General features: G+C 40.1%; 1 protein-coding gene across 3 annotated transcripts; it reads left to right on the top strand.

The window, feature by feature from the left end:
- The first annotated feature begins 2,335 nt into the window (after positions 1-2,335).
- Positions 2,336-16,345, top strand: si:ch211-15d5.11 (oxidation resistance protein 1). Of its 3 annotated transcripts, none has more exons than XM_027274802.1 (16): positions 2,336-2,453; positions 3,133-3,356; positions 5,202-5,398; positions 5,634-5,713; positions 7,559-7,705; positions 8,134-8,310; positions 9,351-9,482; positions 9,583-9,767; positions 9,863-10,233; positions 10,318-10,459; positions 12,406-12,595; positions 12,706-12,822; positions 14,588-14,740; positions 14,819-14,914; positions 15,101-15,174; positions 15,270-16,345. In XM_027274802.1, the coding sequence occupies exons 2-16, from the start codon at positions 3,256-3,258 to the stop codon at positions 15,403-15,405; spliced, it is 2,298 nt and encodes a 765-aa protein (XP_027130603.1). In that variant the 5' UTR covers positions 2,336-2,453; positions 3,133-3,255; the 3' UTR covers positions 15,406-16,345. The 3 variants fall into 3 exon arrangements, with proteins under 3 accessions (XP_027130603.1, XP_027130604.1, XP_027130602.1); XM_027274803.1 differs by having other exon boundaries at positions 2,340-2,464; positions 8,137-8,310; XM_027274801.1 differs by having other exon boundaries at positions 2,340-2,464.
- The last annotated feature ends 479 nt before the right edge of the window (positions 16,346-16,824 follow it).

Here is a 16,824-nt window from a genome sequence, read left to right as displayed (position 1 = left end):
AATAAAAAGATAAATAAATAAAAACAGATAAATAAATAAATAAATAAATAAATAAATAAAACCAGATAAATAAATAGATAAATAAATAAATAAAACCAGATAAATAAATAAATAAATAAAAACAGATAAATAAAAACATGAATAAAAAATAAATAAATAAATAAGACCAGATAAATAAAAAACAAAACAAACAAACAGATAAATAAATAAATAAACAAACAGATAAATAAATAAATATATAAATAAAAACAGATAAATAAATAAATAAATATATAAATAAAAACAGATAAAAAAATAAATAAAATTAAAGCTGCAAGCAGCGATGGTCGGGCCCTCGCATATGCGCGCACGTCGAAATGTGCGCACGTCGAAATGTGCATAACATAACCTTGATAACCGCAAGAAGTTTCAGACAGCTCTGAGAAGGTGCTTCCTGCCGATGCCTTCTTTGAATTTTTTTTATTGATTGCCACGCCCACAGCGATTCCTTAAAATTCATAATTTTGATAACTTTTACTCAGGAAGTGTATTTGAACAGACCTACCAAGTTTGAAGTGAATTGGATACAATCCCTAGGAGGAGTTCGTTCAAACATGACCCCTTGTCAACCAGCCCAGAACTGCAAAAATGACGATTTTCATAGAGCGCCACGCCCACAGCGATTCCCCAAAATTCATCGTTTTGATAACTTTTACTCAGGAAGTCTATGTGAACACACTTACCAAGTTTGAAGTGAATTGGACACAATCCCTAGGAGGAGTTTGTTCAAACATGACCCCTTGTCAACCAGCCCAGAACAGCAAAAATGACGATTTTCATAGAGCGCCACGCCCACACCATTTTCCCAAAATTCATCATTTTGATAACTTTTACTCAGGGAGTCTATGTGAATACTCCTACCAAGTTTGAAGTGAATTGGATACAATCCCTAGGAGGAGTTCGTTCAAACATGACCCCTTGTCAACCAGCCCAGAACAGCAAAAATGACAATTTTCATTATTAAATATCTTGCTTCCTGTTCATCGTAGCCCATTGCTCCGAGAGAGTTTTTGGTAGGTCCTGGCATGTTCTACAATTCGGCTGAGTTTCATAATTCTGTGTCCAAAACTGTGGCGGGGCTGTTTGAAAGAAAAATTCAAGGGGGCGCTATAGAGCGAATTTGCCCCGCCCCCTCATTAATTATGCAGCCGAATTGTGCATAATATTGCTCTTAACCACCCCAACAAGTTTCAGACAGCTGTGACAAAGTATATGATAGCCGAACAGTTTTGCCCGAAAATCAGCCCAAAAGTCAATGGAGTCTGGTTTTTCGATGAAAAAAAAGGCAGCGTCCACTTTGACGCTCCGTCACGGCCACGCCCTCTGATAAAAAGTTGAAATTATTTCTCAGATGTCAAGTCCAAGGCCTTGACAACATCCACACCTAGTTTGAGGTGGATATGATCAATATTGTCCGAGCTGCACGCCATCTCGTAAAAGTGGTCTTTTTTGTCGTCACTAGGAGGCGCTATAAAAATCACCGAATATTTTTGTGGAAATGTATTCTAGGCCAGACTGCCATTATATATTCAAAGTTTGGTGAAGATTGGAGAATTTTTCACAAAGTTATAGCACTTTGAAATTTTATGAAAAATGGAGAATTTCGTGGCCCCGCCCCTCTGACATAGTACATCAAAAAGTAATGTTTTTCGATAACTTTTCATCGTCAAAGCCTCATGAACCCATGTGCCAAGTTTCAAAAGGATCGGACGAAAGCCCTAGGAGGAGTTCGATCAAATGCGACCCCTGGAAATGAGCGAAAAACCCTGAAAAGTCCAAATTTGGGAGAAATTGGACGCCGTACGGTTCACTGTAGCCTGGGACACCAAGAGACTTTTTTGTGCGTCTGGGCATGTTACATACTCCCACCAAGTCCCGTACACGTGGGCGAAACCGTGGCGAGGGGCACCACCAAAAACGTACACGTAGGTGGCGCTGTGGAGGCATATGCGTACGTCCATGTGTGAGACCCCCAAAATACGTAATTTTACACCTGACATTGGGGGGGTAGGCAAATTTTCGTGAGTTTTTGGGGGGATATGGGCCGTCGAAAATGCGATTTACTTTAGGTCTGAAGAAAAATAAAAAAAAAAAAAATAATAATAATAATAATAATAAAAAAAATAATAAACATTTGAAATACAATAGGGCCTCGCACCGCGTGCTCGGGCCCTAATAATAAATAAATAAATAAATAAACCTCTTCGGGTTTTTCGTCACCGCCACAAGATGTTTCACTTCCGTGTACTTCCGCCTTCGCCCCCCGGAGAGGACCTATCTTGACAGGGGTCGCGCCTGCGCGTTGAGCCCCGGGCGGAGCTTGCATGTTGAACTTGTTACTGTGTCTGCAGTGATATCATAACACTGCAACATGAAGACGCGCTCTTATGACCGCCACCCGTCTCCATCTCTGGGTAAGACACAGGTCAGTAAAGATTGTGCTCAGGTTACCGGATGCTGCCATGAGTTGTTCATCTCTGTTAAGCTGCTGATGTAATCTGTTTTTCTTTTTTTTTTTTGGTCTGCAGCAGTCTCGATCATTCTGTAATGTCGTGTCTAAAATGCATACTTCCTCCACGGTGATTATTTCAGCCCTGCAGTGTTTACAGGAAGCAGGCTGTGATCTTTTTAAACCCGTGTGGCTGAGTAACGGTATGAGCTCTTGGATGATGCTGGATGAAGCTCAGCTGCTGTTAATTCATAGATGACACCCAAAGGGACGTGTCATGAGGAGCCTTTTGCAGGATGTAGCCAGATGCATGTTTGAATACAGCTGTGCAATGCTAAAACATTGATAATACACTATCTCATCTATTACAGAAGCACCATGTTGATATGCAATAATGTTATTATTAAAATATGAAGCTGTTCAAACTGTTGTCCCACAAGCTCTGGAGCATTGATTGCAAGCACCAACATGCACACTAATTATATGGAAAGATTGACGAATTGGAAACCTGGCTCCATTACTGTGTAAAATGTCCAGCTCACTTCCTTATGAGGGTCATGTGGCATCAGGTGGAACTTTTAGCATCCATTTCCCCACCGTCTGTAAAATCAGCCCACATTTTATGACTTTACTGTCTTGTGTAGGTGCTGTAACTGGGGCAAAAGGAAGGCATGAGGAATAAAAGGAGGAGGAAGGATGCCAGCTGAGCCCTTCATCCGCTTGCAACTGCCACCGCTGCCAGCGTCAAACTAAAAGAAACACAGAAAATGGCTCAGTCTGTGAGGAGGCCCGAGACTCTAGGAGCAATGGACCACGAGCCCCAGAGGGACAAGACCAGGGCGAGCTACTTTGGCAACGTCAAGACCAGGTCAGGCCTCTAAACGTGCATGGATTACTGGAAAGAAAACAAAAGGGGTAAAGCTCTAAGGAGACACGTGACATGTTTGGCTGGTGTTTATGTCTCAGATTTAAACCTGCTACACTTTGTGTTAATTACATAAAAAAAGGTAACATCACTAAAGATGATCATACCAGACTGCAGTACAAAAAAGGGTGATTTTTGATTTTGAAGCACCAGATGTACATTTTCATGCCATTGAAGGACTCCATCATCATGTGGGTGAGAGCTGTACAGCATGTTGCCAGGAACTCATTTTCCTGGCCATTGCAGACAACACTCCCACTCCCCTATAAATAACTCTGATCAGACTGTGAGGGCTGCTCGATACAGTTACTCACACTTCACGATGAATAATCGAATGCCTGCAATTAAAGGGAAAATCCACCCTAAAATAAATTCAATTTGTTGATCTTAAGGTGGAGTATATGTGTCAGGTCATAAAGAAATACAGAAGCTGTTTGATAGAGAGTGAATTAAGTCATAAATCCTGTAATGATAGAAGAAGACACTTTATGATTTCAGGCTGTGCTACATTAAAATAAAACTTTTTTTCATTTTGGAAATATCTCAGATGTTTTTTTATTTGGTTAATAATTCAGTCTCAGTGAGCTGCAACGACAAGATGTCACCTGATGACACTTATAGGGCTGTCACAGTATTGATTGCTCCATCAAAAATTGATCAAAATTTGCTTTTTAATTTCAAATATGGAAATCAAAAGCAGCAACAACAATTCTCCCAGTACCTCAGTGGAACCCTTTAGTCATCGACTGACTCTGACTTTTGTTTTTGTGTTTAGCTTTTTGGTCCCTGAATGTTATTGTTATTTTATAATACATTATTTAAATTTGACCATACGGTCTCATTGTGGTACATCCCAGAAACTATAAATAGACAGATCTGTCACACATGTAGCTCATCTTTTTAAATATAAATGACAGTGTCAAGGCCTTTAAAACCAATAAACTGTTGATCTAAATGACGACTTGACAGTCTAACAATGGCATAGCCCTCAGTGCGGGGAAAAAGTTAAATTAAATCATGAGCTTAAAATCAAACGTCAAAACAAATTCTGCATTTGAAGAATTGTGACAGAGTGAGTGAGTAAAGTTTATTTTTTTAGCACTCACCGTGGCAGCATTTTGGACCATGTGAATGATCCAGGAATGTGTTGCTAACGTACAGTAATGTTTATCCATAATAGACATAAGTTTAGCAAAACTCCTCAGCTGGAAAAAACAGAAACAAATCAAACACATCAGACTGATAGTGCCTGGTAAAAGCCTTTAAATTGATATATAATTGAATATCATCTGCATAGTAGGGATAAAGATATGTGTATATCAGGGCAGTAGGTCTTGACTTTTTGGTTACCTGCCTGGGGATGTATTTTTCTGTGTTTGTGTCCAAAATATCATATTAATGCAATTTAAATTAGTCCTTTAATTATTATTACTGCATTGATGATCACTAATCAATTATTTAATCAAGAAAAGTGCCAAATATTTGATTTTGTTTCCCAAGTGTGCGGGCTAGCTGCTTCTCTCTGTTATATAATATAAAACAATGTCTAACAAACAATCTAACAGGCAGTTTTAATATTTAATTTTTTAGATTTTTATTGATAAAGAATATATTTACTGTATATAACAGACATTAAGGAAAATGATGAATTGTGTTATACCTGTTAGAAGCATGCACTGAGTCAGTTATACTGTGTTTTCAGCGTTGCTCTAGAATAAATTCAGACTGTGTGTGTGTGTGTGTGTGTGTTTGTAACCTAATATCTATTCTTTCTGCTCTCTCTGTCAGGCTGGGTGCCAAGCTCCCCCCTGGCGTCTCTCAGCCTCCGCAGTTCGCTAAGCGGCCCTGGGAGACTCAACCTCAGGCCCGAGTGATGGCGGAGCCCACAGCCAGCAGCCAGCGTCAGAACCAACCCATCGTGGGCCGACCTCTCAACCACATCCCCCACATCAGAAACCCCAAACTGCGGCAGTACTACCTGCAAGGTGCTCCTGCACAGTGTTTGATATTTGACAGCAGGCTTGTGTGTCCAGCTTGAATTTACATTTTATAATTTCCTCACACTGAGCCTGTTGTCATGTCTTTGCATAATTATTTTCATACAGAGAGAAAAGGCCGTGTGTTAATCCTGTTGGAAAACTCTGCTTCCTCGTACTTGTGCTGTGCTCAGGATGTTTTGTAATAAAGGGGTAAAAGAAATTGATTTCCTTTTGTCCACAGGGACTTCGTGGGATCTTAACAATACTGCATTGAAGCAAGAGCATACGCGTGGACCGTCAGATGACAGCACAAGCAGCAGGGTCAGTTACTTATTTTTGTTTTTGACTTTTCAGGCTCTTGTTGTACTTTTCTTTTGTAAAAAGGTAAGAGAAAAATTAGGAAATTGGACAAACAGATAATGGATTTACTGCTGCATTTGTGTATCATCATCTGCTTAGGCGTTTTAGTCAAGATTTATGATCTTTAAAGGGTTTGATAAAGAGCGTCCAAGGTTCAGAGTGACGGGGCAGTCAGAGCCGGTCCTGAACACGATGGGAAAACAGAGTTTGTTTCAGAGTCTTTACAACAAATACAGCCGGAGGAATGTATATTCCGACGTATATTCGAAGGTATTTGTCAGCTGAGCTTTTTTTCTGTCCTGTGATAATCATGAATGTGCTTATTACTAAGAGCTCTGGACTGTTTTTAACCTTTGTTTTGCAACATCATCCAAGTTCGTCATCATCATATGTCTCCTTCTCCTTTTTAAATCTTCTCCTCTGTCAGATTTTTGTATCTGCTATTAGAAATTATGGTATTTTTACCATTTTAGTAAACAGAACAACCCCGATTCCAAAAAAGTTGGGGCGCTGTGTAAAATGTCACTTTTGTCTGGAGGGCAAGACGTCTATTTGAAATGTGGGCTCATCAGACCGTGGCACATTTTTCTGTCGGTCATGTCGGTCCATCATCAGATGAGCGTAGACCCGGAGAAGTCTGCAGGGTTTCTGTTGTTGGTGGTTCTTGTGAGTGATAACCTGTATTTGTAGACACAGCTATGAACTGTGTTTACTGACAACAGTTCTAAAGTGTTCCTGAGCCCATGTAGTTATATCCTTTATACAGTCATGTTGGTATTTAGTACCGCTTGAGGGGTGGCAGGGTTCATTCATTTTTGGCTTTCAGTTTTGCCTTTCATGTGCAAAGACTTCTCTGTTTTGATTCTCTGAGTCTTTTAATGATATTTTGGATGGTAGATGGTGACATTTCTTGCAACTGTGCATTCAACGGTTGGACTATTTGCAGTTTTTAAGTGGTGAATCTCGCCCTATTCTGACTTGTGAAGGATGCCTCTTCTCATACCCAACCATGATACTATTACCTGTTATCAGTTAACCTGATTATCTTTTAAATGTTTCAAACAGGTGTTTCACAGCTTTTTGTTGCCCCTGTTCCAACTCTTTTGCAGAATGAGTGTATATTTACCAAAAACAACAAAGTTTGAACATTAAATATGTTTTCTTTGTGTTATATTCAATTGAATATAGGCATGGAATAAAGGTGTGGATGGAAAATGATTTACAGATCATTGCATTCTAGTTTACATGCTTACACAGCATCCCAACCTTTATGGACTATAATTATGAGCTGAAAAGACAGCGTTCATATTCGGTGTGCCAGCTAAAACTAAAGTATTCTGAACACAACAAGCCTGCAATAAAGCATCAGTTGTTAGGAAGGTGTTAATTCAACTGTTCCTTTGTATAACACATGTATACTAAGAGAGTGTTTCTAATATTTTGAGGGCTGATTAAACATTAAACATAAAAGCACACACTGTCAGGTGGCACTAACCGTTTTAGGTCAATGATCCATCTGTCAGTGCATGACAGTTGTGGGACATTTGTGCTTAATGGCCGCTGTTTCAACTCTTCAAAAATCAGAGATTCACATCTGATCTGCAGATGTTTGAGCTGATTGACTTAGTGAAAGCTCGCACAACAAATTGCAGCATGCTGTAATGAACCAGGGGTTAATAGGGGTTTTGATCTTGCATTTAATGCCCCTTTCCTGCACTACAAAGGAACAGTTATGTCTTTTCACTCCAAGATTTCTGGTGTGTGATCAGATTTAAGCGTCTACTGAAAAGTTTTCTTGTGTTTTAGGGTCTCCCCGGAGACACGGTGTTCAGCGTTTCATCTCAGTATAACAGTATCGGTGCATCCTCAGGAGAAGAGGGCAAAATGAGTCACTGTCCCTCCCGATCCTCGTCAAATTTACCCGCACTGTCTGCTGCCCTCATCCCCAGAGAGGTAAGCACGTGACGGCACCTGACACGTGTGACTACTACATGTGTTCATTAAATAATCGTTGATTAGATTTTAAATACAAAACGACCTTTCTCATGTCATGGCTCTACTGCAAACATTTAGCTTTAGACAGGAAATATGTTGGTTCACATTAAATCCGTTTAAGCAATTACTACTCCACCCCAAAGCCTGTTTTTGTGAGTAACCTCAGGCTGATAATATGCAAACTTTGTCATTTTAATGCATTATACTGTAACCGTAAAAATATGCTTCTAGCCACAACCCACATGTGTCACATGGAGATGTGACCACAAACAAAGAGAAGAGGGGAACTGCAGGCCTGTAGAAAGAGGAAGTAGTCACTCTTCCAGTCATCAGGTTGTATCTGTTTCAATGTCAGAGCTATTCTTATCATGGCTTCCATTTTGAAGCAGCTGGTCGTCCCAAAGGGAAAAAACACTTCTACCGGTCGAGGATTGTCTCAGCCAGAATTGGACTCTGACTCTGATCCGAACCTGCAGGAGGTCGAGGCGGATCCAGACTCTTTGGATACACTCGCTGCTCAACCTCAGTCCCCCTCACCAGAGGCAGAATATGACAAACTACTGGTGAGTAGAAGAAATAACCGCTGATTCTGCATTATTTCATGTGTAAATGAAGTGAAGAGCAGTGCTGGAAACTGTATTTAAGTAGAATTTTGAGCTCCACTACATTTCAGGGAGAAATATTGTACTTTTAACTTCACTACATTAATGTCTAACTGAAGTTCATTACTAATGTACATTCAAGAAGTCAATAACAAAGCAACTGACCGACTGAAACATGTTTGTAGTTAACATCTTAACATCTTAATACGATCTTCGCGCATTTTTTTTTTTTCCAGTCATTAGTCGTGGTGAAGGAAAATGAGCCGAGACGGTTTTATAATGGATGTTGCTGTGGAAACAAACACCAAAATGAGACACAGTCTTTAAAACTTTACAGCACTGGGTACAGATGATTCAGAGAAAAACATTTTTAAACATTAAACAATATAAAAATTTACAGAATTTTATGGTTCATTGGTGCAGAAATCCTGGTTTCTAAAGTCGTGCACACAACACGCAAACATCACACTCTGATATTTGAAATAATACGTTAAAGACTGTGTTTACGGAAATGTAATGAAGCTGACTGAAGCTTCAGTTTCACATTTTTTCTGTAAATGTGCAAAAAATTAAGGACAACAAGCATTGTCAGCACATAAAAAGTACTCTCATTTTTTTCTGGGCAACACCTAGATAACTTTGTATATTTCAGTTTTAATTAAAGCTGCAGCAAACAATGAATTTATTCTGACTAATTAAATATATTTTTTAAGTTTTCTTGATAATTAGATTAATTATTAAAAATCTATAAAATGTTAGAAAATAGTGAAAAATGTTGATCACAATTGAGTCCAAGTTAACTTATTTCTATTGTGATGGACATTTTTAACTTATTTATATTGCTTGTTTTGTTGTGACTAACAGTCCAAAATCTAAATGTTTTCAGTTTTCGACACTAAAAAAGAAAATCAGCAAAATATTTACATTCACGAAGCAAAAAACTAATTTTGGCATTTTCCCTTTAAAGAATAGTCAACTGATATTATATGCGATGCTAACAGGATGTGGAGGCGGTGCCGATGCCCGATGGACAGCTCTGCTTATTGGCTCTGCCACCGGAGTGTTGTCAGGGCGAGGGACCAGAGGCCATGCAGTACCTCAAACTGTTTTGTCGCTACATCACAGACCGTAAGGTGAGTGTGAGCAGCAACACAACTTCAGATCTAATCTTTCCACATTTCCAGTGTGCAGCACATCAGTATTCCTGTCTCTCTCTCTCTCTTTCTCTGTCAGGGTGTGGTTTCAGGTATCCTGTTGGTGACTTCTAATAAGATCTTCTTTGACCCGTGTAAGACACATCCTCTGGTGAAGGAGCATGGCTGTGAGGAATACCTCCTGTCATGCTCTGTTGATAGTCTGGCATCTGTCACCTTCTTCTCTGACATCTCACACGTTCACTTCAACACGTCCCAGCAGAGGTCAGCAACGATTCACTGCTCCTGAGCAATACACAGACTATAGATCACATGAAAAGTTAATACGATTGTTTCCTTCTTCTTTTTTTTCTTATTAGGAAAAAGGGAAAGAAAATTTTCCAAAAGTTGAAAAGCACTAAAAGGCGAGCAGGCGGCTTCCCAAACCAAAAGGGGGAGTCGGCTACAGCTCTGCAATCTGTGGCTCCATCAGAGTTGACCAATCTGGCTCTGAGCCTGACTAAAGAGGTTTCTGGGGAGGAAGAGGAGGCAGAGAGCAGAGACATGGCAGAGGCTGAGTGCGAGCTTGATAGCAGCCCGATAGAGGTGCTGTCAGAGGCGTCTGTAGGCAGCCTGAGCGTGGCTGTCCTGAGCAGTGCTGCCACCTTCTGCTGCGGAGGTCAAGAGGCAGCGAGTAAGCTGCTGCACTCTGATGAAACAGTGAAGCCCTCTGTTAAGAGTGAGACTGCAGGTACGAATGTGAATTATCCACCTGAGAGGTGGTTTATGTTGTTTTCATCTTCTTTACTACAGTTAAACCCTCGTTTGTTTTCAGTGCCTCATAGATCATCATCTGGCGGTCCCGGGAGTCTGATGTTTGTGCGGCTGCGGGTTCAGCCGTCTGCAGGAAAGAAAAAGCTGGGGACGGCCAAAACTTTACCCAGAAGAGATTCCTGGCTTGCCCTTTCACAAGACAGGTACAGTAACTAATGACAATTATGGGCCTGGAGCAGAGTTTTTAAAGGGGTGCAGCTGGGGAACTCACAAAAGACAGATTTTAGAAAATTGAAGGGAGATGAGGGGCCCTGACAAGAATCACGATGTGTTAAGTACTTGGCTTTGAATGTAGAACATGTATCTCAAGGGGAACTGACCAGATTTGACTATAAACACTATAAACAATAAAGAACATACTTTTCATTTTGTCTCTCTAAATTGCACTTTTTAGACATAAACCCATGTGGTGCAGCTGTTGCTGACACATCTGGACTGGCTGGAGGGTCCGATTTTTTTTCTCTGTCACTTGCCTTTTAAAAAAAACTGTCTCTGTGGTTGATTTGTTATGAAACTTAATCGCTGTGAATGACCCGGTTATCTGTTTTGTTGGTCAAATTGTCTGTGGTAAATGGTCGGTATCGCTTCATGTTCTGGGTTTTACATCCAGCCACCTGCTGATGTTTGTTCCTCATTTCCCACACCAGCACCTTTCAGCATTAGTGCTTTATCTTAATTTGTGGCTGCTCCCTATCTAAACCATAAAGAATTGTTAACAATGTTTAGTTCCTCTTAACATCTGACTGAAGGTTGTAAAGTGATATGAGGAACCTTTAGTTTTTATCTAAGTGGCTTTAATTGACAGAGATGTACAGAGTTGACATAGTGTTCAGTACAAAACCTTTCAAAGTTGAGTTTAGCCTCTTTCACTTTGCTGTACAATTCACTAATGTACATTCAAATGTCCATAAAACTTTGAATGCGTTTGAGGCAGTCATCTGCAGTCTGCAGTTTGAGAGAGGTGCAGTGTGCATTTACTCACAGACCTGATTAATTATTTATTCTGCAGTCAGAGGATATTTGTATCTGTCGAGTACATTGTCATCATAGAAATTAGTTGTTCTTTTCTTAGTGATATTATTACGTAAAGTTGTATATCTGGCATTTTTTATCCAGTGAACAAACTATTTACCTATTGTACTAATAATGTGTGAGTGTGTGCTGCAGTCTGCCACAGCCCCCTCCCTTTCAAATGTTTTCTAGGCCCGACACTGGCCTCAATATCTTGATATTCAGTTTCTAGAATAGGTCAAGCTCCAGAAACACTGTATCCTACATTTCCCATAATACAACTCAGTAGCATCTTTAATTAGACCCTCCCCTAACATGGTCAAGGTTAGTTTTGAAGAGACATTATATAAACAGTTTTCTTTAGTTGTGCGATGCTCAGCTCAACTTCAGTCATATATTTACATATTTCATCAAACTGCTCACTTCAGTTGAATATTTACTTTCTCTGTCCACTAATCCCTCGTCAGTCAGTACGCATTAACTTCACCACAGTAGAAGTACAAAGGTAACTTTTAGAAATAAATCTGTCAACGGTTAGTTACAGGTAATCACTATGAAAGGGCGACTATGATCTACGTGTAACCTCATAAGGCTTTAAAAGTACTGAAAGGGTGTGTAGGGTGAATATTTACATAGCAGTAGTAGAAGAAGTATTCAGATCATTTACAGCAGTAAATATGCTCTATTACAAGTAAAAGTACACGTGCAGAATTGAGTTCATTTTGTTGATTCATACTGTTGAGTAGTTTTAATCCATAAAAATTGAGGTAAAATACAAAGTTTCCCTCTGAAATGTAGTGGGATACATGTAGCATAAAACATAAACATGCATATTTAAACAATACAACTACCTCAACTCTATATTTAGGCGCTTGTTTAGTTACCTCACTAACACTTTTATGCAATCCTTAACTTTCCTTTGCAATAATCCCTGATGATATATTGAATATGATGTATGAATATATTCATGAAGGTGGATTAAAAAGCATGAGTTACATTCAGAGTGTCTCTTCTCGTTGTTTTCTCGTTTGTTTGCCATTTAAACATGTTTGACTGCTTTCTCTGGTCCCCCCTGCAGCTCTGACGAGCTGTATGCCTACCTTACACACTGTCGACCAGACTTGTGTATACTTGAAGGAGGGGAGGAGGAGAGGGAGGCGGACCGCGACGAAGAGGAGTTTGTGCTAATCGAGGACAAGGAGGAGGAGGACGAGGACGAGGAGGAAGAGGTATTCCAGAGGCTCCGCAACACAGGGGACGACTGGGAGGTGAGTGGACGAGACCAAATTTACTGACACTTGATGATGATGTGTTCTAGAACAAACTGGCTTCATGTGTTTTGTTTTGGTTTGAACGCGTCTGTTGTGTTCCTGCACAGATGGTGTTGATGGAAGAGAGTGGGGACAAGCCGACCCTGGTCATGGACAGGGACCCTGAAGGACTCAATAATATTGTGGAGAGCAGCCATGTTTTAGAAGCTTCACATGTCAGAGAGGTGAGACACAGATATAACTACACAAATGTATAGCACTCTGGTGCTTACACCTTAAAAATACACAAACATTTCTGATATTTCTACAAAGACCCATTTAAATAACTATACTATAGTTTAAGGGGGTGTAAGGAGGACTCTGTTTACAGAATCTATCAGAAAACTGAGTAAATTATGTTTTCATTTGTGTTTAATCATCTAAAAATAAGAATCATTCTGTTTCTGTTACCTTGGATTGAGTCTTTTACCTCGATCTACATGGTCCTCTTCTACAGAGTCTGCCATGTTTCTACAGTATCCCAAAACTAAACACTGGCTTACTTATTTCACTAGTTTTGTGGCCAGAGTTGTTTCTCATTCACATTAGGAAGAAGAGGGTGAGGCGAGGGAGGGCAATCAGCAACTGCACGGCTAGATGCTGCTTAATTCTAAACACCAGACCTTTAAAAGTGCCTATTGTAAATGTAACTACGATTGTTGTGAAGAAATTGCTGAAGTCAGTGGTGAGGTCAGGAAGGAAGAAAGTGTTCAGGAGCCTCTGATGTCTTATGCTGTATTATTTATTGACGCTTGGCCAAGGAGAATTAGAGACACTCTCAAAGTTCATCAGAAGTGCCTGAGTCGGTCTCACATTCTGTCGAACTCATCCTGGTGGATCGACTTTAAACCCAAAGATAACACCACAAATACTATACGCCCAGAATTAGTCAAAGAGAATGTTTTTATTCATGCAGGTGTTATTGTCAACATATTCTAGTCTGGAGACACAGATGTCTGTTTACGCAGATTGGAATGTCAATGGCAAGCTTTCTATTATGACTAGGAAGGCAGCAACAGGCCTCTGTGACCCTGGCCAACATAGTATTGAGATATGGTGGCACCTAGTCAAAGACAAACAATTAATACTGCCACGGACCTCAAGGCCCACACGTGACCTTGTGTAACCTAAGGATAGAAAATTCCATAACAACTATGACTTTGGACTTTGTTTTATTTATATAAATATGCATACACGAGGATTCATTTTGTGACTTAAGGTGTTTTGTGCTGTTTTATGAACTCAGTTTTTTTAAACATTGTTATATCTAAATTACATAAAATCTACAACATTGTTGGTTAATTAAGGTTATTTCTGGCATTGTTTTGTTGTAGATTGAGAGTGAAGCTTTGAACTGTTTGTGTCGTTACTGAGCAAACAACTTCTTTGTTTTTTTACCCCATTACAGTTGTGTGAGTCTGTGGTGCCTAATTTGAAATGTAATATTGCAATTATACAACAATTACCAACTAAGTAAACATAAAATCCAAATGTATTCATATTCTTCGGGGCAATTTGGTCTCAAAATAAACTTTTGTCATGTCCATACACAGGGTCTGTCTAAAGTAGACTCTCATATGTAATGGAGCCCAGTTTACTATTCCAGCAAGTAGTCTGTAGTCCATAGTAATGACTTCTATTCCTAACTAACTAACTGTAAAGCTTTCTAAAGAATATATTCTGTATTTTCTGTTGTACTCTGTCCCACTATACAGTTTGTATATTAGCAAGTCTGGTTTGGTTACTCAGTTAGGAGGTGTAAATATTTAACTAGTATGTAAAAACTTGTTTCCGTGGCGCAGCCACATTTACTAACAACTACACTGAAGTTAAATTCAGAAGAGCTGGTGCAGTCAGCTAACTCAGCCTTACACAGGGTTATACCTGCGTGCCTGTTTCATTCATATTTATGCTGCTTCACAGTTGTTAAATACTTTATTCTCTTCTCAGCTATGTAAGGAGCTTCCCCCCAGTACAGTTGGCCGCACCTGGCAGCTGGCTTACAGTACGTCCCGTCACGGCGCCAGCCTCAAGTCCCTCTACAGAAGACTGAGTGCCACAGACTCCCCTGTGCTTATTGTCATCAAGGATGCTCTTGACGAGGTAAAAGACACTTTAATATTAACTATCGATGTAATTTTAGTGTTGTTTTTAATTGTTGGTGTGACTTTCCTTCGTCAGATATTCGGCGCTTTCCTCTCTCACCCTCTGAGGCTCAGTGAGAAGTTCTACGGCACCGGAGAAACTTTCCTCTTCATGTTGCATCCTCGCTTCAAGGTACGCCACCAAACAACTGACCACAGAGTGATACTGTGGTTCTGTTAGTGGTTAGTTCTGCTTTTTCTGGAAGGTCAAAAAGTCAAGAAGTCATGAATAAATTCCCCTAAATTGCTCTAATTAAATCTAGAAGATAAGGCTATTGATAGCTGAACTAATGACACTTAACTTTGGTTTTGCCTTTAGTGCTTCAGATGGACTGGAGAAAACTCCTTTTTTATTAAAGGAGACTTGGACTCTTTTGCCATTGGTGGAGGCAGGTAATGGTTTTTCACCACTTCCCCTCTTGCATTCAGTTTTATGTACTCTGTTCTATCTGTAATCTATTTAACATGCATGCCTCTTTTTCCTGCAGTGGTCACTTTGGTCTGTGGGTGGATGAGAATTTATACTTGGGTCGCAGCAGCCCCTGCTACACCTTCAATAACTGTTGCCTCTCAGAAACCGACGACTTCCGAATCATGGAGCTGGAGGTGTGGACGTTCGGCTGAAGACGCAGAGTGGTCGCGGAGTTTCTCTTTGACTCTTTGACTCACTTCGTCCCCAGCTCAGCTTTATCAAGACAGCATTTATCACTGAGCAAAAAACAAACACAGCTGCTCATTCATTTCATGGTAACGTCCATGTGAAAAAAAAAAAATGAAGAAAAAAAAATCAACCACAAACTGCTGGATTTGTCAGTGTGATTAAGTGCTGTGGATCTTAGTGAACTGAAATGACCAGAAAAAGGCTGATCTCGAGCATCATGGGGTTGACTCATTCCTGTGGGCTTGGCAACCAGACTTGAGTTCGACTGAAGCGAGTAGAGCTGAACTGTTATGAACCGGGATTCCTTTGAGTCCTCATTTTCGAATGGAGTGTGTTACAAGTCTCAGAGACTGCACTTTGCTTTTAAATGTGAATCAGTAACGTCACGATATCTCACCATTTATCATGTGAACATGTAGATCTGTCCTCAGAGGTAATGCATGCCCCCCACTTTTATATAACCGTGTTCAGTTAATGCTGGAAGTTTGAAACACACATTAGTCTTCTCCTTCTTCTAATGAATAGGATAAAAGCTGCACGTGCAGAGCCCACAGTCCCACAAATACAAGTTCCCTTTGTCAGACACTAATCATTTTTACGGGTTTTCACCGATTTGTGACAAAGACGGCAGAAACGAATACTGAAAATTCATCACACTTGAAGAACATCTGCTCTTGCAATGAATCAATGAATTCTTGACTATTCGAGTGCTGCCTCGTGCACCACTGCAGTGTCTGAATGTGAATGAAAAAGCTCAAGAAGGACTTCCAATTAATGCAGTTTCGTCATTCAACTGTATCCGTGACATGCTCTCACTCCGAAAGAGCAATCTACTTTGCTTACATTGTACAGTACTGTAGATTAGTTAATAAAAATCAGCACAAAGTCAAAATGTTAAATAAAGCTTCTGTGTGATTGATTTGTTAAATTTAACAGCTGGAAAAAACCAAAAACACAATTCTGTTTGTAAAAAAACAAAACAATTTTATTTCACCTTTATGAAAAAAATGGCACTCGTAGGTTACAGATAACAGTGTTTTCCTCCTGAAGGCTCCAAGCAGTCCACATGGTGTGGACTTTATGACCTTAATATGTCTACAGGGGGGAGTGGCACGGTGGTGCAGTGGTTGTTGCCTCGCAGCAAGAAGGATCGAACCTCGGCTGGGGCCGTTCTGTGTGGAGCTTCCTCCCACAGTCCAAAGACACGCAGGTTAAATGCTGACTCTAAATTGCTTGTAGGTGTTGAGTGTGATTGGGTGTTTGTTTCTATGTTATGAACTGCCGACTTATCCAGAGCGCACCCGGCCTCACCCAGTGTCAGCTGGGATCGACTCCAGCCCCCCCTCCCCCGACCCTGAGGAGGATAAGTGGTTACAGAAAAA

Source organism: Larimichthys crocea, chromosome XXIV, assembly GCF_000972845.2.
Source record: "Larimichthys crocea isolate SSNF chromosome XXIV, L_crocea_2.0, whole genome shotgun sequence".
Lineage (NCBI taxonomy): Eukaryota > Metazoa > Chordata > Actinopteri > Sciaenidae > Larimichthys > Larimichthys crocea.
Note: the sequence above shows the minus strand (reverse complement) of the source record. Positions and strands in the feature narration are given on the sequence as shown.

Excerpts from the sequence above, each read along its gene's own strand:
- si:ch211-15d5.11 (XM_027274802.1), top strand. The coding sequence starts at position 3,256 with ATGGCTCAGTCTGTGAGGAGGCCCGAGACTCTAGGAGCAATGGACCAC. Across the intron at positions 8,311-9,350 it reads CAGAATATGACAAACTACTG|GATGTGGAGGCGGTGCCGAT; the intron begins GTGAGTAGAAGA and ends CGATGCTAACAG. Across the intron at positions 12,823-14,587 it reads AAGCTTCACATGTCAGAGAG|CTATGTAAGGAGCTTCCCCC; the intron begins GTGAGACACAGA and ends TTCTCTTCTCAG.